The 23,692-nt window shown below is 46.0% G+C and overlaps 2 protein-coding genes across 7 annotated transcripts in view; one reads left to right on the top strand and one right to left on the bottom strand.

Annotated features, from left to right (window-relative positions):
• PHLPP1 (PH domain and leucine rich repeat protein phosphatase 1) overlaps nt 1-15,962 on the top strand; it is a 164,031-nt gene extending 148,069 nt beyond the window's left edge. Inside the window, exons 15-18 of one of the 4 annotated variants that reach the window (XR_014159122.1) lie at nt 1,486-1,680; nt 4,731-4,959; nt 7,607-8,805; nt 15,830-15,962. Coding sequence is in view for 1 of the 4 variants with exons in the window: in XM_081872961.1 (XP_081729087.1) it covers nt 1,486-1,680; nt 4,731-4,959; nt 7,607-8,752 (1,570 nt within the window). In the remaining 3 variants the exon portion in view is untranslated. Of the gene's footprint in view, nt 1-1,485; nt 1,681-4,730; nt 4,960-7,606; nt 9,990-11,158; nt 11,869-15,829 lie in introns of those variants that run through there. The other 3 variants (XR_014159123.1, XR_014159124.1, XM_081872961.1) reach the window with 3 other exon arrangements.
• Nucleotides 15,847-23,692, bottom strand: part of BCL2 (BCL2 apoptosis regulator) — a gene marked incomplete at its 3' end in the record, with an annotated part of 185,493 nt that continues 177,647 nt past the window's right edge. For all 3 annotated transcript variants that reach the window (XM_081873084.1, XM_081873085.1, XM_081873083.1), the window contains one exon: nt 15,847-16,538. In XM_081873084.1, the coding sequence (XP_081729210.1) occupies nt 15,847-16,538 (692 nt within the window). The remainder of the gene's footprint in view (nt 16,539-23,692) is intronic.

Here is a 23,692-nt window from a genome sequence, read left to right as displayed (position 1 = left end):
CTGATCGGCAAGTCCTAGGCTCTGTGGTTTAACCCAGAGCACCACCCGCGTATTACTCAACACCAAATAGTACAGTAAGGGCAGACAGGCTGCAGAGCCAGTGGTCCAAACCAGCTCATTTCCCACCATTCTCTGGTCAAAACTGCAGGTAGCGGCCCTGGTCTTTGACCACTTGTTTGGCCTCATTTCTGTAACTGTGTCTCTCAGTATCACCTGTGCATCCTCAGTGTTGCCCGTTCTCCAAAGAAGCGTTTGGCGGGCATTGTGAGTAACTTGGGTAGAAAAGAAAAGGTCATGATATAGAATCAGTCTTGGGTTAAGCCAGTCTTGGGTTTGAAACAGAAATGGTTGAAAGGGAGCCCCGTTAAGAAATGTGCTCTGCACGTTAAGAGCTTAATAACAGTGTCCATATGCTATCTAAATTCTGCAAACCAAAACAATACTTTTATAATTACAAAAATAAAACTGGTTGCAGACAATTATGTATAAATTAGCTTCATGGCTGAGTTGGGATCTGAACCCTGGTCTCCCTGGTCATAGTCCAACACTAAACCATGCTGTGAGTGCATGTTCTCCTTGAGAATAATATGTAGGTGAATACAGATATTATTCACAAAGTCCTAAATTTTCCACCTTGGTTTCAGATTAACCGCCTCTTTTCACTTTGGACTGTGAGAGTAGGGCATCTTGTTTTAGGGGATGAAACTAATTTGTTTGCTAATTTCTTTAGTGAGGGGTCGTAAAAATACGTTTTTGGGTGTGAGGAATTACAATCTATTACTTTTGTGATTGGAGAACATTTAGCTTGCTAAGTCTGCATTTGATAAGAAGCACACAAACAGCATTTGGAAAACCAAAGAAAATTAATTTTACCTTCTGAAAATGTCAGGCAATGCTAAAAAATAAAATAATAATAGTAACATATAATATAAGTGCAAGTACTTGGCAATCATTTTTAGTTTTACAGTGGTACCTCGGGTTAAGTACTTAATTCATCCTGGGGGTCCATTCTTAACCTGAAACTGTTCTTAACCTGAAGCACCACTTTAGCTAATGGGGCCTCCTGCTGCTGCCGCACCGCCGGAGCCCAATTTCTGTTCTTATCCTGAAGCAAATTTCTTAACCTGAAGCACTGTTTCTGGGTTAGCAGAGTGTGTGACCTGAAGTGTATGTAACCTGAAGCATATATAACCCGAGGTACCACTGTACTTACCAAGCATATTCATTTTACCAAAATATATTTTGGATTCCCAAGTCATACGACAAATTTTAGCACCCCTCATTTTTGGAATTTGGAAGTTCAACACACCCTACGAGAGTCTCAACAGACCTGTGTATTGAATGAATTTGTTTTCATAATCCATGAAAGGGGGTGAGGGTTGAAGAGTTTGATGACCTGGCCATGGAAATGTTATGTGGGAAATTTGCCGTGGGAAGTGAATTTTTTTTTGTTAAACCCCATTTTCTTTTTGCTTTCTTGCACAGGCTGTGCGTGGCGGCTCTTTCCGCCAACAACTTCTGCGACAACCGGGAGGCCCTCTACGGCGTCTTTGACGGGGACCGCAACGTGGAAGTGCCTTACCTCTTGCAGTGTACCATGAGCGACATCTTGGCCGAGGAGCTGCAAAAAACAAAGAGCGAAGAGGAGTACATGATCAACACTTTCATTGTAATGCAGAGGTCAGTTTTGTGGCTCAAAGCTTGCAAGCATCTGCCTCGTGACACTGGACAAGCCCAGCCGTCCCAAAACCCTTTGAATAAGTTTGTTTACTTTTTCTGGTCACCTCCGCAGGGCTGATTCGAGACTTGGCAGTTCTTCATGCAGTGCCACTGAAAAAATCTATCACTGTAGCCTTACGCAGACTGCAGATGCAATCTGGGAAAACACCCAGTAGCAGCAGCAGCAGCAACCCCTAGTGGTTACATATTCTGGAAGAGACCAGCAGTGATGGTGTCTTTTCAAAAAGATTTGGCTGCTGTTACCAGACTTTCCCTTTTTTATCAGAGCTACCCCAGGTTCTGAGACCACCTTCACTTTAGTTGCAGAGTAGTGACATGAATAGGAACGTGGGTGGCGCTGTGGGTTAAACCACAGAGCCTAGGACTTGCCGATCAGAAGGTCGGTGGTTTGAATCCTCGCGACGGGGTGAGCTCCCGTTGCTCAGTCCCAGCTCCTGCCAACCTAGCAGTTCAAAAACACGTCAAAGTGCAAGTAGATAAATAGGTACTGCTCCAGCGGGAAGGTAAACGGCGTTTCCATGAGCTGCTCTGGTTTGCCAGAAGCGGCTTAGTCATGCTGGCCACATGACTCGGAAGCTGTACGCCAGCTCCCTCGGCCAATAAAGCGAGATGAGCGCCACAACCCCAGAGTCGGCCACGACTGGACCTAATGGTCAGGGGTCCCTTTACCTTTACCTAGTGACATAAATGGGAGGAAGATAAAAATAACACACCGGCTTGTGTTTAACGTAGCCACCCCGTCAGTGGAAATATTTCCATGGGAGCCATGGGACTGTTCCCTCTCTTCACTCTGTGCCCTCCCATTCAGAGCTCCCCTAGAAGAGATTTAGGGGATGGCACCAGGAGGAGAGGAGGTTGTCCCCATTGCACAAGTCAAATTCCTTGCTCTGATGGGACAGTTACTTAGCACTGCTATGGATGCGAGCCTCTCATTTTAATCTGCCAGTGCCAAATACCCACAGATATCACAGTGCAGAAACAGGTAACCATTTCCCCCACCAAGTGGAATTACCTTGCTGCTGCTTCTGTACTTTCTGTAGAGCCCGTGTGGTGTAGTGGTTAAGAGCAATAGACTCATAATCTGGTGAACTGGGTTCACATCTCTGCTCCTCCACATGCAGCTGCTGGGTGACCTTGGGCCAGTCACACTTCTCTGAAGTCTCTCAGCCTCACTCACCTCACAGAGTGTTTGTTGTGGGGGAGGAAGGGAAAGGAGAATGTTAACTGCTTTGAGACTCCTTAAAGGGAGTGAAAGGCCGAATATCAAGTCCAAACTGTTCTTCTTCTTCGTCTTCTTCTGCTGAGCAGAGACAGAAATGGGTCAGCAGCAGTTTTGCTCCATTGCTGTTTGTCCCAGCCTGCTTTCTCCATTAAATTTCCCAGAGCCTAATCCTAAGGACTTTAAAGACGTTATAAAGATAAATGCCATTTGCTTCTTCCTGTATCCCCCCCGCCCCCTGCAATATAAAACTTCAGAAAGGATCAAACATGAATTACTTTATTTACAATTGCGTAACTGCATTGCAGCCCATCTGAGTATTAGCCCAGACTGATTCATCAAAGATAAATTGTTTAAATTGAAGCCCAAAGTGGCTTTTGGGAAGAAAAAGAAAGAAATGCTTTTGTATAGATTTAATGTAGGCTTGGCAATCCTGAGACGACTTGAAAAGGCCAAATTTTAAGAGTTGCCATTAATATGAAACTTAAATCATTGTCTGGGCCAACTCACAAATCCATGTGTCAACTCTTCTTTAGTTCCATGCAACAAGACTTATTTTTTTCCTACTCTCTAAAGGTTTATTGCCTCCAGTTGCTTTGAAAAGGAGTATAAAAAAAACTAGAATAACTGGAAAATAATACTCCCTTTCTGAGCTCCCCCTCCCCACAATACAGCAGTGGGGGACTGGATCTGGGCCAAATCTGACAGGTGTGTGTGGCTGCTCACCTGTCAGTCATCTGATCTCACATTGCACTTTGAAGCCATGACAATCAGCTGATCATATGCACTTCGAAGCCCCATGCAAAGAGCCCTGTTCTGTGATTTGAAATCCCAGTGGTCAACTGATTGTAGGGCATATCAGAAGCCCCTTTTCACCCAGGCTCCTTTTTACCTGCCCACACCTGATGTCAGGTGATCTTGCTTGTCCATAATAGTCTGAGGTTGCCCACCCCTAACCTAATAGAAGTTCAGGGCTTCCCACCCCCACCCCAGAAACATTCTAGACTTTCCAAAATGCTTTTTTCCGACTTGCAAATTTGCTTCTGTAGTTTGCTAAAAGTGGGCGCCCTAAATTTCACATGAAATTCTGGCGGCGGTTCTATTATTCTATTATTCTATATCATTCTATTATTTTTATCCTCTTCCCATTTATGTCACGGCCTAGGACCCTCGTACCTACGGGACCGCCTCTCCCAGTATGCCCCACGGAGAGCCTCAAGGTCCATAAATAGCAACACCCTAGTGGTCCCGGGCCCTAAGGAAGTTAGATTAGCTTCAACTCTGGCTCCGGCCTGGTGGAATGCTCTGCCTCATGAGACCAGGGCCCTGCAGGATTTGATTTCTTTCCGCAGGGCCTGTAAGACAGAGTTGTTCCGCCTGGCCTTTGGCTTGGAGCCAATTTGATTCCCTCCCCCTCTTTTTTCTTTTCCTTTCTCCTCCTGCGATGAGGCTTCATTTTAATATTTTAATGTTGTATTTTAATTTTGTTTTTAAGTTGTATTCATTCAACTTGTTTTTATTATTGGTTGTTAGCCGGCCTGAGCCCGGCCTTTACTGGGGAGGGCGGGGTATAAATAAAAATTATTATCATTATTATTATTAAGGCGGCGGCATAGGACCTGACTGCTTCATGGGCACGGCTGGCATTGTTTTGGACGGGGGCGGGGTGTGTGTGTGTTCCTATCTTTCTCTGCCGAAGCGCGAGAACCGACACTTGCGTTGAACCTGATTCCACTTGTTTTGCCAATGTGGTCTTCCTTGGAACCCTTAGGAAACTTGGAACGGCTGGGCAAAAGCTTGGAGGCTCTGCTGTCCTTTGCCATATCAAGCATGACCCGATAGACCCAGGCGGATGCTTCACGTTAACCTCTGCAAATGTGGGGAAGTGCCAATCTGTTCTCTGCAGGAACGGAAAACCTCTGCCTTTATCCAGGTCTTACATGATGAACTGCGAAGAAGAGTTGAGGAGGATCAAGCAGCATAAGGCCATCATCACAGAAGTAAGGAATCGAGTTGCTAAACTGGAGTGGGGGGGGGAGGAGGACCTATAGAATCACAGAATCATAGGGTTGGAAGGGGAGGAATCACAGGGGCCACCCACTCCCAATGCCTTTTTGCCCAACGTAGAACTCGAACCCACAGCCCTGAGATTCAGAGTCTCGTGCTGAGCATGAGCATATAGGTTGCTCCGCTTTCCAAAGCTGTGCCGGAATGCCCCGGACAGGATTCCTTTCTGTTTTTTGCACAAATTTCCAGCTGTAGCTGAAAGGGAGGTAATTGCACCAAAGCAGCAGCTTAAAATATGAAGAGGTTCGTGGCGGCCTGTCTTCCTTAAAGAGGAAGCGCTGCCCTTACTTAGCATGCAAAGCATTTCCCAAGCAGTGTGAGAGTGAGCTTGTGGTAGGAGTAGTAGTAATATTAATAATTTATTTATATATACATACATACATACATACATACCTCGCCCATCTGGCTGGGTTTCCCAGCCACTCTGGGCGGCTCCCAACAGAATATTAAAACACGATAAAACATCAAACATGGAAATGTTCCCTAAACAGGGCTGCCCTCAGATGTCTTCTAAAAGTCAGGTAGTTGTTTATTTCCTTGACATCTGGTGGGAGGCCCTACCAAGAAGGCCCTCTGCCTGGTTCCCTGTAACCTCACTTCTCGCAGCGAGGTAAACCGCCAGAAGGCCCTTGGAGCTGGACCTCAGTATCTGTGCTGAACAGGGGGGTGGGGGTGGAGATGCTCCTTCGGGTGTACTGGGCCGAGGCCGCTTAGGGCTTTAAAGGTCAGCACCAACACTTTGAATTGTGCCTGGAAACAATGTAGGTTTTTCAAGACCGGTGTTATATGGTCTCGGCAGCCACTCCCAGTTATCAGTCTGGCTGCCGCATTCTGGATTAGTTGAGGAGATAGAGGCGGCACACACTGGATGCAAGCCATTCAAGCAAAAATACTCTATTTCTATTCAACTCTGCATCCAGCAATGTGTGACATAGTATTTTGCTTACAAGACTTTGCATCTTCCCACTGTTTGTATATCACATTCTTGGTGATACTATTTATAGCGTTTAAAGCTCATCGGGTATACAAGGTCCTACTTAATTTTAAGAGACTTCCTCCATTTATACCTCTCCCCCCCCCCAACTCCCTTTTGCTTTCTCATCCTCATTTTTTTGTCTGCTCGCACCAGCAAACAAGCCAGCACCCGTGGGCTAATAAACTCCTCTTATCTCGACTTGCTTGGATCATAAGCCAGCCAGTAGCTTGGGATTTAAATACATACATGGCATTGATTTCTCCAAGACTTGTATTTTTAACGGCGTCTCCACACACCCCTCCCCTCAGATGTTAATCCACCTCCCTTTGGGAAATGTCGTATCTAAACAGGAAATGTAGTTAAGGAACTGGGGCGTGCGGAAAACATTTCCACTCCAGGGCAGCCGACTGAAAACAAATAGGATTCCACACACCAACACCTTCTTCTCGTGGCAGCTTGCAGGCTTGATAGAAATGTGTCGTTTCCCGCCTTGCCAATGAAGATGAATAATTTTGGCTTGGTGTGGTTGAGGAGGAGATATAGCCAAACCGATCCCTCAGTTTTTCACATACACTACAGTGTGTGCACATTTTATGTCAACCCCCGAAGGGAGTTGGAGCAGATTATCATTTGTGAGTGGAGTCCTTTCCACCACGCTATTTAGAGGCCACGTAGATGAAACAAATTTGTCCTGTAGGCCTCCTGTCAGATAACCGCCGACCATCCTTGCATACCTTGGCCGAAAGATGAAGCATTTTTCTGTGTCTCTGCCCAGGCACGTGCTGCCATGTTTGTTCCATTGTGACGCCGAGTAGTCGGTTTATTATATGCTGAGTTTCCTGCAGATTTGTGCTCAGAGGTGTTTACAGAAAATGACTCGAAAGACAACACCATAAATGGAATGCATAATTAAATTTACATTATCGCTGTCACGCTGACAGTTCCACAATTAACCATTCATTCAAAATATACCAAAGAAATTTAAGCGAGCCTAAAGTTTAGAGACAGGCCAGTTGCTATTGTAAAGTAGCCCCAAAACTGATGACAGTAGGCTTTTTCCTCCCAGGGCGGGGTGGGTGTCGGATTCAAGTCCAGAAATCCCCCTTGTAGCAGGTGCTCCATCATGAAGGCTCCTGCGACAGGAAAGTGGGCCTTGTCAGGTGGAAGCAAACACCCCCTGTTCCCTTCATTGGTTCTGTACTATCAGAATAGGATAGCAACTTTTAATCTGTTGTCTCAGATGATAGTATTGGCACACTGGGCCTAAATGATGAGCGAGAGAGGAGGAACCGACAGCTCCAGGGCTGTGGCCAATGCTAGTCCTGCTCAGAGTAAATACACTGAAGTTAGTGGGCAATTGGATCCATTAATTTCAGTTGGTTTACTCTCAAGTAGAGCCTAGTTGGATACAACCTCCAGGATCCTGAACTCAGTTCCATTGCTTGCTGATGTAGTAATGTATTTTCTCATGCCCTTCGGCAGGAGGATGAAGGTTTTGCAAAAGCTCACTTGGTAATCCCCCTTGGCTCCCCTACCCCAAGCCAGCCTGTATGGTTAACAATCCAACCGTTCGCCATAATGAGATGTATCCTCCTCCTTTCCAGGACGGCAAAGTGAATGGCGTGACGGACTCGACGAGGATCTTGGGGTACACCTTCCTTCACCCGAGCGTGGTTCCTCGCCCTCACGTGCAGTCCATCACGTTGACTCCTCAGGACGAATTCTTCATTCTGGGCAGCAAAGGCCTCTGGGACAGCCTTTCCGTCGAAGAAGCCGTGGAAGCCGTCAGGAACGTCCCCGACGCTCTGGGAGCTGCCAAGAAGCTCTGCACGTTGGCCCAGAGCTACGGCTGCAACGACAGCCTCAGCGCTGTGGTGGTCCAGCTCAACGTCACCGAGGACAGCTTCTGCTGCTGCGAGCTCAACGGCGTCCCCCCTCCCAGCCCGGGCATCTTCCCCCAGTCGGTCAACGTGGTCATCAAAGACAAGCCTTCGGACGCCCTGGGGATGCCCTCCTCCAGCAGCGGCATGGCCTCCGAGATCAGCAGCGAGATCTCGACCTCTGAAATGAGCAGCGAGGTGGGGTCCACGGCCTCTGACGAGCCCCCTCAGGTAACCATGAACGAGAACAGCCCGGCCTACCCCAGCGAGCAGCGCTGCATGCTCCACCCGGTCTGCCTCTCCAACTCTTTCCAGAGGCAGCTGTCCAGCGCCACCTTCTCCAGCGCTTTTTCGGACAACGGGCTCGACAGCGACGACGAGGAGCCCATCGAAGGCGTCTTCTCCAACGGCAGCCGGGTGGAAGTGGAGGTGGACATCCACTGTGGCCGCGCCAAGGAGAAGCTGCTGCTGCTGCAGGCCCCCGTGGAGGCCAGCGACGAGGGCATCGTCATCAGCGCCAACGAAGACGAGACCTGCCTCCTCCGCAAGGCCGACCCTTTGGCCACGGGGACCATCGGGCGCCGGCGAGGCAACGGCTCCGTAGCCCCTCAGGAGAGGAGCCACAACCTCATCGAAGTGGCGGCCGACGCGCCGCTCAGGAAAACTGGGGGGTACTTTGCAGCCCCAGCTCAGCCAGATCCCGACGATCAGTTCATTATCCCGCCGGAGCTGGAAGAGGAGGTCAAGGAGATAATGAAGCAACACCACGAACAACAACAACAGCAGCAGCAGCAACAACAACAACAACAGCAACAACAGCGGCAATACCAGATGGACCAGCTGCCAGATTATTACGACACGCCGCTATGACCGAGCTCGACAAAATAAGCTGACCAGACACTGAGAGCTTGGAGGCTCATTAGGTTTGTATTACACTAGCAGGGTAGGGAGGGGAGAGAAAGAGAGAGGGGGGTTTTTTGATTCCAATTTCTCTTCCAGACACTTCCCCCTCTACTGAGAACTGCAGCTGCTTCTCCCTGTTTGTTAGCTGTAATAATCACAGATTATTCCCTCCCTCCCCCCTCTCTTCTAGTGATGTTTCACCAGTTAGAATTGAACTAGTTTAACTCTTCCCCTTCCTTAACATATCAGATGTAAAAAAAAGCAAAGAAAAATAAGAATAAAAGGTTTAATATATTGCAGAGAAAACTGAGGATGACGTTGATGTAATATTTTTTAAAATCGTTCTTTCCCCCCCTCCCTTGGTTTGTTTGGAAAACACAGGGCAGTATTGCCAGTGCTAAATGATTAAGTAATATTGTAATACTGTATTTCTTTGAGAGAAAAAAAAGGCTTTTTTGGTCTTGAAAATGGATAGACATTTGTAGAATTATGGAGACTAACTCCTAGGAGTTGCTTTTACTCTTTCAGGTGACTTTAAGTCACTGAGATTCACTAATTTTCTCTGAGAGAACAGCTGATTGGGAAATTCCTGTAAATAACTCAGTGTTGTATAGTGATGCTTCAAACGTTTTTTGTAGTCTCGGCAGGAGGACGCAACCTGACGAACTGATAGTTTGTCTCCCCCACCCCGAATCCCCAACCCCACGGGGTGCTTTCGCATGTATGTCAAAAGCTCCCTCCGCCGACATGCGATACAACCAAGCTTGGAGATCGTAGGAGCTCTGAGGGTCTCCCAGCAGAGTTAGCTGGTTTGGAGAGCGTTGGCCCATCGTGTCTATGGCCGCCATTGGCTGGCTGAGCCAAAGTCACCAACAGTATGTTTGCTCATGTGTGGAATTGCCCCTAAGTGATTGGTTCTTTGGGCTACGACTCCATAAAAAATTTAGCAGGAGTGTAGGAATTAGGCGGATGTTGGGCCACAAACACCTGAGTTACTTAATATTTTTTTTTTGTCTTCTTCTTCACCATTAACTCTTTCGCAGGCACATTTTTGTGTGTGTTCCTCCCTGCTGCCACAACCAGCATGATTGTATAGAGTTCATTTACTGTAGATCATTTACATACCAAGAGTTATATTAAAAGAAGAATGCACAAATGAACATGTCATAATTTTTGTTATAATAAATACGAAAATTTACAAATACTTGAAGTCTGCGGTATATGCTTGCTGTCCGATGCCGGCGGAGTTGGGTTCTCAGAATTCCTTATGGCAGCATTAAATAGATATAATCTGACATGACATTGTCCTCTGTAAAACTCTTGAAAAGATCCCAGTGTTGAATTTTTATTATTATTATTATTATTATTATTATTAGGGGGGGGGGGATTCCACATTGCTAATATAAGTTTTGCTTCCAAGGTATTATGTGCAGGATGTGAGAGATATTGAAGCAGTGTGTGCATATTGCAGGCAGAACAAAATGTTGTGAGTGACTGGAAGAGTTTTTTCAAAAATTAGGATGATCCCCAAACGACGGGTGAAAGCCCTACAGACTCGGCAGTGGAAACTGGAGTTCGTACAACAGTGTGTGCGTAACGTATGCTAGGAAATGCTTGTATATCCACTAGGAGAGTTTGCTTTTAATCTTCTTTTCTTTTTGCAACGAGGATCACTGTTCTGTCTTGCTTGTTCTTCGTAGACAACCATACAGTCACCGCGAAGGATTCTTGAGATGTCTGTAGTTGCATCTCACTCTGGAGTCTGTTTCTGCCCATTTCATCCTCCCTCCCACTGCAGCTGCTTGCAGTACTAAAGAGGCAAGCTGCTCTTGGGTTTATTAGGACTCTGCCTCTTGTATACCCAGTGCTTTTTTTCTAGAAAAAGAGGTGCTGGAACCTCACCACAAACACCTCCTTCGATCGTTCTCTTAGAATGGCAGTGGCGCCCACCTGCGAGAACTGAAAGTTCTGGCTGGGATAAAAAGCCCTGGTTCTACATGGCAGCCTAAGCACAACAGTTTAGTCAATCATTCAATTTTGTTTCCAGCGGCTACGTGCAGACAGTGGATTATTTTCATTTCCCGATGTTCCCTTACCTGATAATTTCCTCGTTTTATTTGCTCGTTCGCATGGCATTGACGTCGTTTCTGCAAATCTAGTAGACTGTGGTGGAAGTTCAGCGCTTACTTCCCTTGTTAATTACTTCCGGTGTGCGTGTGTGTGGAAATCTGATTGTAGGATTAAAGTGAGGAAATCTGTGGCATCCTGCCCTTTCCCTTTTCAATGCGTGGATCATGGGGGGAGCAGAACTGCACATGTGCAGAAAGCATGTGATAGAAAAGTGACATTTGTTGGGTGTCACTGTGCCCATAGGTATGAAGGAAATTTGATGCGACGTACCAGTGGATCACTCAAAAGAACGGTAGTCCCCTAACACAACAGTATGAAAAATTTGGACGAGTGCTGCCATTATAATCAGCAAGAAATGCCGTGTCTGAACGCACTGTGTCTACCTCACTGTATCACAAACTACGGAGGCCCAACTTGAGATTCAGAAATGAACTTTGAAAAGCCGCTTCCTGCTTCTGCCTGTACTGGAAACCTTCGAAAAAGCCTGCCATTCTGTTTCCCTTCAGATGAAAATGAACCAGTTAAAATGAAGCCTTGGGCTGCAGCTGAAGAGCATTTCACCCATGCTGTACAAGTATTTTAAATCATCATCGTAAGCGTTTGGGTTTCAGAAGTCATTGGGGGTGCATTGCTGAGCTGGAACAAGCTGTTAAAAGCCCAGAGAAGCAAGCAGGTGGTGGAGACACTCGACTTGCATGCTCAGCTGTAAACCGAAGTGCTTGAATTCATTTCGTTTGTTTACAAGGAAGAGGACTCGTTGCATTTGTTAAAGCAAATTCTTCTTATTCCTTAGTGGGTGATTGATCATAAGCACCCTGCCTGCGCACTAAAAAAATGTGACATACTAAAAACCCATCAGCCTTTCGCTTGTAAGTAATGAAGTCGTTTCCATCACTTGACATGATTTATCACTCCCAGCAACAGCCAAATAAATCTTCCTAGAATTTAGCTTTCCTACGACTACGGGAACTAATATCATTGCGTTGCGGTAGCACTAATGAGAAACGTTGTCGAGACTTGGGCCTTTGCCAGTGTTTTCAGATCATTAATTTGGCCTAAGCGCCAGAGGTTTTTGCCACTTTCCACTTTTGTGTCAGGTTTGTCGCGAAGGCTTAATACAGTGGTACCTCGCAAGACGAATGCCTCGCTAGATGAAAAACACGCAAGACGAAAGGGTTTTTCGTTTCTTGAGTTGCTTCGCAAGACGATTTTCCCTATGGGCTTGCTTCGCAAGACGAAAACGTCTTGTGGGTTTGCTTCCTTTTTCTTAAAGCCGTTAATACCCAGGGAATCCGCGCTCCGCAAGACGAAAAAATCGCAAGATGAAGCAACTCGCAGAACGAATTAATTTCGTCTTGCGAGGCACCACTGTAACTACATTTTCATACACATTGAATAGGCAGGTGTCAAATAGTGATGCCCTCAGGACTTTATCTTATACATGCTGAAGTTTGTCAGTCTACCTGGTTACAGTTGGTTCTTCTTTTATGGAGGGTGTAGTTATATGTTGTTGTGTAGTGGCTTTTCCTTTATTTTATATCCTTTTAAGATGTATAGGCTGCTTTAGATTTTTGGCCAGAATTCCTAAGTGGTTTACAGAAACTATACAATAAAATCTGAAAGTTTAAGTATAGAATCAAAAGGTAGAAAGGACCCTGAGGATCATCTAGTCCCGTGGTGGTGAACCTTTTAGAGACTGAGTGCCCAAACTGCAACCCAGAACCCACTTATCACAAAGTGGCAACATGGCAATTTACCGTATTTTTCACATGTATAGCAGAGTTGTTGAGCTTTTTTTGGGAAGGACTGCCCAAAGTTGATGAGCTTTTTTTGGGGGGGGGGGTAGAAAATCACTAACCAAGAATGCTGAAAGTCACTCGCGTCACTACAGACCGACAGCTGGTTGGCGGGTGCGCAACTCCCCACAATGCCGCTTCGGGTGGCGAGCGCTATAGGGAAGGTTTCCTGCTTACAGCAGTGTGGGGCGGTGTGGAACTCCCAATGACGAAGCAACAAGTAGAGTAGTGTTTCCCACCCACACTGGCGTGGGGGGGGGAGTGGAAAGAAACTTTGCCTGCTGGGTCGGTGGTGCGCATGCCAACTAAGAGGGCTCTGGATGCCCGCTCTGGCCCGTGTGCCATAGGTTCACCAACACTGTTCTAGTCCTACCCCCTGCAATGCAGGTTTACAAGAAATATTGTAAATTAGTTTAAGTAGCAATGTATATGGTATTGTAATCTTCTCGCTCACAATACGTGCATATTTTTCTGCCCTGCAGCTGTGTTTTTTACATACTCGGAAGCAGATTCCTCACCAAGGTAAGGAGGTGAAACACAAATTGGCATGTATCTGTGGAGCTGCTGCTGTTTCTTTGGCGATCACTCGTAGTCGAGTAAGATTGTCTTCCATGAACACGGTCTTAAGAGTGAGTCTGTGGAGTGACTGTGGAGGCCAATTCTGGATCCACGCATCCTTCCACAGTGGGGACATAGGTTTGCGGACGGGAGTTGATCACGGTGAGGGTTTGCCAAACGTGCCTTCCTCTTAGCACCTTTATTCCTTTCGTCCTGAGTTCGAGCATCAGGCACGTATTGCCTAGTTCCCTTTCCTTTGCAGCCCCAGAGCACTTTCTAACTTTATTTCCTATTTTTATAAGGTGAAGGATGAATACAGTAGGTAGGTAGGTAGGTAGGTAGGTAGGTAGGTATTAGGCATGTCTTTTTAATAACAGCAAAAAGAGTTTGGGCTGAACAACTCTCTTTCACCTTTTCAATATTTTTCCTTGTTAAAACCAGTTTGTTTGTTTTTCTCCTAAAACTGCTTCTGCTGCTATCAGCCTTTGACTTACCAGCTCCTGAAACTGAAAAGCAAATCCCTTCCCTCCTATTTTCACCATATGAAAGTCCAGCCAGGGGAGGTGGATTGGGTCAAAGGCAGTGATTGGAGCTACTGCCACAGTTGCTCCACAAAACAATGGTCTATGTATGGTCTTAGTGTCAACAGCATCTTCTTTGAAATGTAATAATGAGGATCATCTTTTGCCTAGTTCATTGTAACTGTTCCCTTGGCGTAACCTATTACTTCAAGCAGGCCAAAAATAGGGGTTTGTGTCTTATTTATGCCTGGCAGTTGTGTGTGTGTGTGTGAGAAAGAGAGAGTTTGTGAAGTTGTGTAAGAATTAGATGGTTTAATAGATTTATAAGGTTGTCTCGTTCCCAGGCATTGATGCTCTAGTAGTGTTTGACTAATGAGGGATGTTCATCACGGCTGTCAAGAGCAATTGTGTTTCCAGCTCTCTGCCCTTGCTTACCTGTGATTCCTTGAATCTTTTATGATTTTTTTAAGATTCAGAAATCTTCTGTGTGCGCCATCCAGTTAAAATGCACGCTGCCATCAAGCAGACCGTGCCTGTCTCTCCCAAAATCATATGCCACAGGCAGGCTCTGCTTCCTTAATAACAAAAATCAGAAAAGGTCAGCCTTCTGGAGCACAGAGCCTGGCACTGCTGCTGCATAATCTGGTCCAGGAGAGGGTGAAATAAATGCAAATTGCAAGGCACTGCTTCCATGCTGAGCTATGAATGGTCCTCATGCATACATAGAGCAATTCTATATAGGCAGGCAGAAGGATGTTAGCTCAGTGGCAAAGAACATGCAAGAGGTTTTTTGATTTAATCCACAGCACCTCCCAGCTTGGGCTGGGAAAGACACCCGGGGTCTTCATCTCCTGAGGAGCCACTGCTAAATAGTCCAACAATACTGAACTCAATGGGTGAATCCTATGTTCTGCGAGCCATTTTAATGATTCCCTGTCCTTTCTCTAGTTACAGGTTTGCATTCTTATTGGGAAGGGAGAAAAATGTGCATGTTTACTTTTGTACATTTATTTATTGCAAACACCAGTTAATCCTTTTTTGGCCAAGACACACACACACACAAAATGAATAGAAATGTAAAAACAGCCAATGAGCAGAAATCAAAAACAACACGCAAATAGTAATAGGCAGAGCTAAAAAAACTTGGCAAAACCCATAGTATTAAAAGATTTCAAAAGCGCAACAGGGAACAATAAGAAACCCATGAACACAGGTTGAAAAAAAGCATGGCAGAAGGGGGAAATCGGAGCCACAACAAGCAGTGAGGGTGGTGGCAAAAAGTGTGCTGTTGGCAATGAATTTCAATCCCAAGAGGAAAGCAATATGTCTCTCTTCAAGGAATTTATTGCTACGAGATCTTGAGATGACTGCTAGCCATCTGCTTCTTTTCATATATAAAGGGCAAATCTTGGGAGGGGAGGTGAAAGCCCATTAATTAAACTTTTGAGCAGTAGTATACCAATGAGCGATAACTCCCAAAGCAGTATTCCCCCCCCTCCTTGTGACATTTCTTAGGCCAGACTGGGACAGAGGATGAGCCCATAGCCAGAGACTGCATTTGGATTCTGATGAGTGGACCTGAAGCCCACAATTGTCAAAGCAATGTCATTTAGACTCTTGCATTGGAGCCCTCCATTCTTCCTTCTCTCTTGGCCAGTGTGCTTTGTAGACCCTGGCAGCCCCTTGCTGCTTACCTGCCTTCCTTCAACCCCATTTCCTTAAGTGATCCATTTCCAACCTCTTGTGGGAAGAAGCCCTGTTTCTCCTATCACTGCAGGTGCAGTCCTGAAGCCTGTCGCAGGAAACCAGTGGTAGCATCACTGAGCCTAGTAGAAGCAGTCCTTACAGCAGAGATGCAATTAGTCCATTTAAAAACAAGCCAAGTAAGGAAATCTAGAATTACTTGCACAAACACTTCCTTTTTTGCACTATATATATAATTATGCTGCCCGACTTAAAAAATGCAGTTCGGCAACTCCGATTGATGGCTAACTTTCAGCAGCAGGAAAACAATCCATTCCCAATGTGTTTCTTCACAGTGTTGTCCTAGCGTTGGCTACACCAGGGTGGCAAAGGTCCTAGCCCCGTCGATGCTTTCTGGCCTCTTGTAGGCCTTGTGCTGGTCTCCCTCACTGTAGGTCCTTTCAAGGCTGTACTGCACCTTCGCTGCCTGCCTCTGGAACTCCCGTACACTCCGAATGGTGAGGAAACAGACCACAGTGCTTGCGAAATACAGGCAAGCCACCAGGAGGCCAAAAAGAGCCACGGAAGCATCTCCGCCTTGCACGCTGCAGTTCATGGATGTGTAGCCTCTCCTAGCGTAAAGCCTCTCTCTTTTCTTGCACACCTCTGTCGCGTTGACTTGCAGGACAAAGTGGAGGTAGAGGCCCACGGCCACTATGTACGCCAGGCAAGCAAGGATGTCAAAGACGCATTCCGTGACGAGCAACCGGACCGAGAGGCGATGGATGGGCTTCCCTCCGGCGACGAGGAAGAGGATGGTAAGGCACAGCAGCGTTAGGCTGAAGGCTACGCCGCCATAGACGCAAGGAGCTCTCATCTGGTTGAACTGCATGTCCAGGTCCCTCACCTCTTGCAACTCTACCCCTTCAAAGGGGCTGTAGGCGGAATTGATGTTGAAGGAGCCCAGGCCTCCCATGGAGGTGAAGCCAGAAATTGATGCCTGAGCTGCTCCTATGCAGACCAGCACCAAAATGTTTAGTGTGATTTCAACGAACTGCAAGATTCCTGCAGAGAAAGAGAGGGGAGAGTTAATGTTCCTTGTATAAATCCATCCATGCCTCTGAATAGTTTTGCTGCAGAAAAACTCATGTCTCTGTGTTTATTTATCGGCTATCTTTAAGCGTCAAAACCCTCCTGTAAAATAAAGGGCGCAAGCAACGAGGCCATCAGTGCAGTAACGTTAACACTAAATCTGAACCACACATAAGACTAAAACATAAATCCAGTTTGGTCAAGTAGCCCAGCACAATCGTGCAGACTATGATTACCGATTGATAAAAACCCACCCTTTTACCGGAGTGCACAAAGGTTTCTGGGATCTGCAGGGTAGCTGTGGGCTTGGATTGCACTCACAGCTCATTGCATGGTAAAATTGTTCCTGACCTGTACTACTAAAGTTGGAAGGGTTGTTTTATAATGGAAAACTGGCCCATATTCTAAACAAGGTAGATGTTTGGAAGATGGTTCTAGCCTAGCCTTCTCCCTGACGTCATATGGGAGAAGAGACCTGCAATGGCATATAATTCAACCGGCTGAAGATAAGAAAAGGTGAAGGTGAAAAAAGGTAAAGGGCCCCTGGACGGTTAAATCCAGTGAAAGGCAATTATGGGGTCCCGCACTCATCTCACCTTCAGGTCGAGGGAGCTGGTGTTTGTCCATAGACAACTTTCCGGGTCATGTGGCCAGCACGACTAAACCGCTTCTGGCGCAACCATGATGGAAACCAGAGCGCACAGAAACACCATTTACCTTCCTGCTGCAGCAGTACCTATTTATTTACTTGCACTGGTGTGCTTTTGAACTGCTAGGTTGGCAGGAGCTGGGACAGGGCAATGGAAGCTCGCGGGGATTCAAACCGCTGACCTTTTGATCAGCAAGCCCAAGAGGCTCAGTGGTTTAGACCACAGCACCACCACAGCTGCTAGGTGACTATCTGGCCTCTGCTTAAAATAATCCACTGAAGGGGAGTTTGTTGCCTTCCAGGGCAGGCTGCAGAGTGGTGCTTTCTATTGGAAACCATTCAGTGATACAAAACTGCACAAGCCATGGAACAGCTTCATGACATAAGACACTCTTTGTCTTGGGGTCCTTCCTACGAGACCCACGCCTGAGTCAAATCTGTAACAATAATGGTAGCTCTTGTCTAAATTTTTCATTCGTCCATAAACAGCCAACTGCATTTAGTCATGCAATGTCTGCAGTTATCACAACATAGCATGGCCATTTTGAAGCTTCCACCATAGGATAACCCTGTTAAGAAGTTTTTATGTACTTTACTCTCCCCCCCCCACCAAAAAAAGGTCAGGGAAGCAGCAGCATATTACAAACAAGCCCAAATAAAGCAACCTAGTCTGCCACAGTTAAACACGGGAACAGGAGAGAAAACGCAGAATGCACACCCGGCCGCTTAAATAACATACAACTCAGGTTGGAATGTGAAAAGTAACCAATACTAAAAAGTTTTCACAAGTGTTGAAAGGAGAGAAAGCATTGAGGTGAAGCTGCCTTGTGGTTCCACCGTGTGGCTGCTGCCTCTGAAAAAGCTGCTCCATATGCCCACCCACTGGTGGGCTAGAGAATAGGGTCTTCTCCAAGGATCTTGACCAGTCATAGAATCATAGTTGGAAGGGACCTTGAGGGTCATCTAGTCCAACCCCCTGCTATGCAGGAATCTCAACAGTTCCCCATCCAGTTTGAAACTTTACCAGGCCTTGCTTAGCTTTACAAATGTGCTAGCAATTTAGACTGGAAGGAAGAAGAAGAGGAGGAGGAGTTTGGATTTGATATCCCGCCTTTCACTCCCTTTAAGGAGTCTCAAAGCGGCTAACATTCTCCTTTCCCTTCCTCCCCCACAACAAACACTCTGTGAGGTGAGTGGGGCTGAGAGACTTCAAAGAAGTGTGACTAGCCCAAGGTCACCCAGCAGCTGCATGTGGAGGAGCGGGGACGCGAACCCAGTTCACCAGATTACGAGTCCACTGCTCTTAACCACTACGCCACACTGGCTCTGGAGTCAGCGTATTGTGCGGGAGAAGGCAATCCTTTAAATCCTTAACAGGTTGTGACTGGGATAGTTAAAGGGACTGACTGGCTCAGAAATAACCAGGAACCAATTTAGAGCAAATCATAGAATTGTAGAGTTGGAAGGGACCCCAAGGGTCTGCTTGCACTGGTGTGCTTTCGAACTGCTAGGTTGGCAGGAGCAGGGACCGAGCAATGGGAGCTCACCCCATTGTGGGGATTCGAACCGCCGACCTTCTGATCGGCAAGTCCTAGGCTCTGTGGTTTAGACCACAGCGCCACCCGCGTCCCTTCATCAATGGTTACTAGCCATAATTGCCTATATGCTGCAAGGCTGCATGTCAGTCGCTGGTGAACAGCAACAAAAAAAAGGGTTATTGCCTTCATCATGGCATGGTTGTGGGATTCCCCCAAGGCATTGGTTTGACAACCGTAGGAGTCCAGATTAGGGTTTTAATGCTGTTATGTTTGACTTCTTGACATCTTCCAGAGTCCAGATTCTCTTAAATGAGTGCGCTCCTACCATGCAACAAGACGAGAGGAGAGGGAAGGGAAGGGGAATCAAATTAGGGCTGCTAGCACACTGTACAGAATTTGAAGAGTCTAGTGTTGTCTGTCTGAAACACCAGGCCTTTGCAACAGCCATTGGAAGACTTTAGTATGAAGCTTACAATCCTCCCAGGTGCTGGAAGGGACTCGAGGCGGTTGCCATGCCTTGCAGTGGCAGAACTTCAGTACACCAGGAGGCACAGAGGACCTTCTGAAGTCATTTCAGAACTTCTTCCAAAACAATTTTTGGTGGAGTGAATAATCTCTGCCAGGAGCTCTGAATCAGCACCCACTGGGATTCCAAGTGAGGCCAGAGTGTAAGGCCCAAATATTAAGCCATCTCTCCCCCCCCCCCACCACCACCAAACACTGATAAAACAGGCCTTGAGTACATTTGACCTACATTATTCTGAGGAGTGTTCTTAGTGAGTTATTTTTGTACCACTGTGCCAGAAAGAGTAAATCAGCGATGGGGGTTTGGGAAGGTGCTATAGCTTAGGCCTCCTTGCAATGCTCGTACAACATAGGCCAGGGCTGCCTATTAAATACCTTCCAGGCCACAACACACAAGCACATTACAAGGAACTCATAAGTCACTTTCAGCAGCCTGAAATATCATAACTAGACACTGGAAGGGCCTATCACGAGTGAATATGGATCACGTATGGGAAACTGCCCTATTAGAAAAGTTAACCAACAAACTCAAACTAGCACTGGGACAAGCTACACAGGATGCCTTCACCCCAGTGTAATTCCCCTTTATTACACACACGCAACACAACAGGGCAATGACCTATTCCTTGCAACAGCATACAAATCAATATAACACAACCTTGGGACATACAGTGGTACCTCGGGTTAAGAACTTAATTCGTTCTGGAGGTCCGTTCTTAACCTGAAACTCTTCTTAACCTGAGGTACCACTTTAGCTAATGCACTGCTGCCATGCCACCGCAAGCAATTTCTGTTCTCATCCTGAAGCAAAGTTCTTAACCCGAGGTACTATTTCTGGGTTAGCAAAGTCTGTAACCTGAAGCGTCTGTAACCTGAAGCGTCTGTAACCCGAGGTACCACTGTAATATAAACACAACCAACCCAGCTTGGGAACCCCATACCTCTTGCAATATCAATAAAAATAAATAAATAAATAAATAAATAAATAAATAAATAAATAAACAAACAAACAAACAAACAAACAAACACACAAAGGACCTACCATGTGATGCTGACACAACCTTCCCTACACTAAGAATAGACAATAGAACAAAAGAACAATATCTCCATCAATCCTGCTTTCCCCCAACTGCAAGAAGTCTATGACAAAAATGTCTCTCACCAAACTGTGAAAAAGATTATGAACTGAAAGTGGAGACAATGGATGTACTGTTTCCTGTTTATCTGTTTGTAACAAAGAAACCCTCAATATTTTTTTTTAAAACAACAACAACATTATGAACAAACCACCCTGTTGGGTAGAGTGACTGGCCAAAACTCGCTCACTAAGCTTCACGATTGAGTGGAGATTTAGCCCTGGTCTCGCCATGTCTCAACTAACACTTGCAATGTCTACACCAAACTGGCTCTCAGACCAAGTTCATTGACTGGATATTTTTCCATTTAGGTTTAGTTGCAGAAATGCAGCTTGTTACTCCAGACACAATATCTGGTGTCAAGAAGGGGTTAGGGATATGCACAAGTGCAATCTTTTCCCATTAGTCTGGTATAATAAAGGCCTCTCTCTTAATGTAACTATTTACCTGTTGTGGAACCACATACACTCAAACATTTCTGTGATGAAAATAGGGATGTCCCATTCTGTAGTGATAATTATACTATTTATACCCCACACATCTTAATTGGGTTGCACACTGGGCAGCCTCCAACATACATAAAAACATAATAAAACGTTAAACAAAAAAAAACCCCTTCCCTATACAGGATTGCCTTCAGAAGGCTCAGGGTTGGATAACTCCATGTCCTCCAACAAAAAGGGACATCCTAAGGAAAAGTGGGACATTACAGGATCAAATCAGAAACCAGGATGACTTCTCTAAATCTGGGATGTCCCTGGAAAACAGGGACACTTGGAGGGTCTGCAACCAAGTTAGAGACATAACATATATATCATTTAAAAAGTGGGGAGGGGAGGCAAGGAATCACTACCACTGTCTTTAGAAGAGACACTCACTAAAGGTCTTGATTAATCTTCTGAATGTTGGGAGAAATGTGCCCAGGGAGACTTCACAACCTTGCAGTTTGGAAGCTGGAAAAGCCTGAGCAAAACCAGCAGAAAGTCCCTATAAATTTGTCGTGCGGAAAGCTAATTAACTTAACTCTATGCCCCTCCTTAAATGTAAAGGAAGACTCAATGGCTGCAGAAAGTAAGTTTTAAATGCAGTTATGCATAGTGCAAATAAATGACCAAGGCTTCCCTAAAGCAATACCAATTAATTACTTAGCCACTTGGGGGCAGGTTAGGATAAACAAATGTCTACCCTGAGTAACACTTTCATGCTGCATAGTTTGTTCTCGTGCACCACCTAACTGCCGACTGTACCTGCCTTGTGTTTTGCTTCCTGTGGAGGAAGCCTCCCTTACTAGCAGGCGAGGCTCCCAAATACCTGCACGTTTGGCCAGAAAGTCTGCGCAGGTGGAATGACACAAGCAAACAGAAGGATGTCTCCACTCAAAAGTAGCCCAGAGTAAGGGGCATTTGGGTTGCAGGCTTAGTCTGGATCCAAGCTTGTGTATACTTACAGAAATGCGTAGGCGATGCCAACAATCTGAAATGACCCAAAATACAAAACCTAGGTTCCCTGAAGGCCAGCAGAGTTTGATCAGTCGCAGAGAGATTCTTAACAAAGTCTACCACCTAGAAGTTAACTGCCAATTGTACCTGCCTACTGTTTGTGGAGGAAGCTTGCAAAACCTGTCTTTTATTTATATGAGCTGCTACAAAGTGAGAGGAGGCAGTCAGTTGCTTGGTTTGTTTTATCATATTAGGGCAATGTTTGCCTGCGTACCTTCACAGATGTGCCTGAGTTCTCTACAACTTGAGCAATGGGTATTTTTATTTTTGTATTTTAAAAAGTGAAACTTTTTTTTAAAAAATCCAATCGGACTCCTTTCCTCCAGCTTAAGTTTCTACCCTCCTTTTTATACTTATCCTAAGTATAGACCACAGAGCCTAGGACTTGCCAATCAGAAGGTCGGTGGTTCGAATCCCCATGACGGGGGTGAGCTCCCGTTGCTCGGTCCCTGCTCCTGCCAACCTAGCAGTTCGAAAGCACGTCAAAGTGCAAGTAGATAAATAGGTACCGCTCCAGCGGGAAGGTCAACGGCGTTTCCGTGCGCTGCTCTGGTTCGCCAGAAGTGGCTTAGTCCTGCTGGCCACATGACCCGGAAGCTGTACACTGGCTCCCTCGGCCAATAAAGCGAGATGAGCACCGCAACCCCAGAGTTGGTCACGACTGGACCTAACGGTCAGGAGTCCCTATAGACCAGGTTCAATCACTGCCCACTGCCTTAAGATGCTGTTTTTTTATTATATGCTTGAGTCCAAAACAGAGATTCTGGGTAGACAGGTCTGCAGGAATGTCAGGGTGCTAATATTACGGAGAAGGGTAGGTCCTCAGCCCATGTCCCTGTTGATCCTCCTTAGTTGCTTGGCAGTACTTGCAAACACCTATACAATACTGTGGTCGCAAAGCAGTAATGAAAATGTAAGCCAAGTTTGATGTACTTATTATATTATTATTATATATAGCAGCACACTGAGGGGGAATTTTTCCACTCTAAAACAGCCAAGCGAATAAGGCTAAAGTGAGCATTCTAGCTAAATGCAAACCCAGCTGACATCAGGTATGTGCTGTTGCACGCGACTGAGGTCAACTCCCAAACACCCCGCTCCTCCACCGTGGCCCTCAATGGGCTTATTGGATCCCTTTGGACAGAGGTGACTTGGCCACTGTTCTCCATGCTCTGGTAGCCTCCAGGCTGGACTATCCCAATGCACTCTACGCGGGCTGCCCCTGAAGACTTTTCAGAAGCTTCAACTGGTCCAAAATGCAGCTGCCGGATTATTGGCTGCTTACATAACCCCTGTTTTGAAACAGCCTACACTGATGGCCAGTGCATTTCACATTATGTAAGGTTTAATGAAAATCTTTAAAATAAATTGTAGGAGGGCGGTAAGGGATGTGAGGCTACCAATAGCAACCAGCCAGCGTGTTGCCCTTCTTTGAGCCTCAGGTGAGAGGAAATGTGGTTCGGTTTCTCTTTTACCTGGAGTCCCAAGAGTTATGGGGTCTCCTCGATTTCTTCCACTCTGACTCTTTGTCCTTGCCTCTTCTCACATTCCTGTAACTTTTCTCCCAAGGCCGATCCCCCAAAGTGTGAACACAAAACTGTGAACAGCATCCCTTACTAGAAGGCAAGGCTTCCATCTTCCTACACGTTTAGCCAGAAAGTCTGTGCAGGTGAAGCAAGCAGAAGGATGTCTCCACTCAAAACTAGCCCAGACTAAGGGGCATTTGGATTGCAGCCTTAGTCTGGATCCAAGATTATGTCAGCTGTATTCTTACAGAAAT

This window comes from Podarcis erhardii (assembly GCF_964252035.2).
Source record: "Podarcis erhardii genome assembly, chromosome: 8".
Classification (NCBI taxonomy): Eukaryota; Metazoa; Chordata; class Lepidosauria; order Squamata; family Lacertidae; genus Podarcis; species Podarcis erhardii.
The sequence above is the reverse complement of the archived record's forward strand: the minus strand, read 5'-3'. Positions and strand labels throughout refer to the sequence as shown.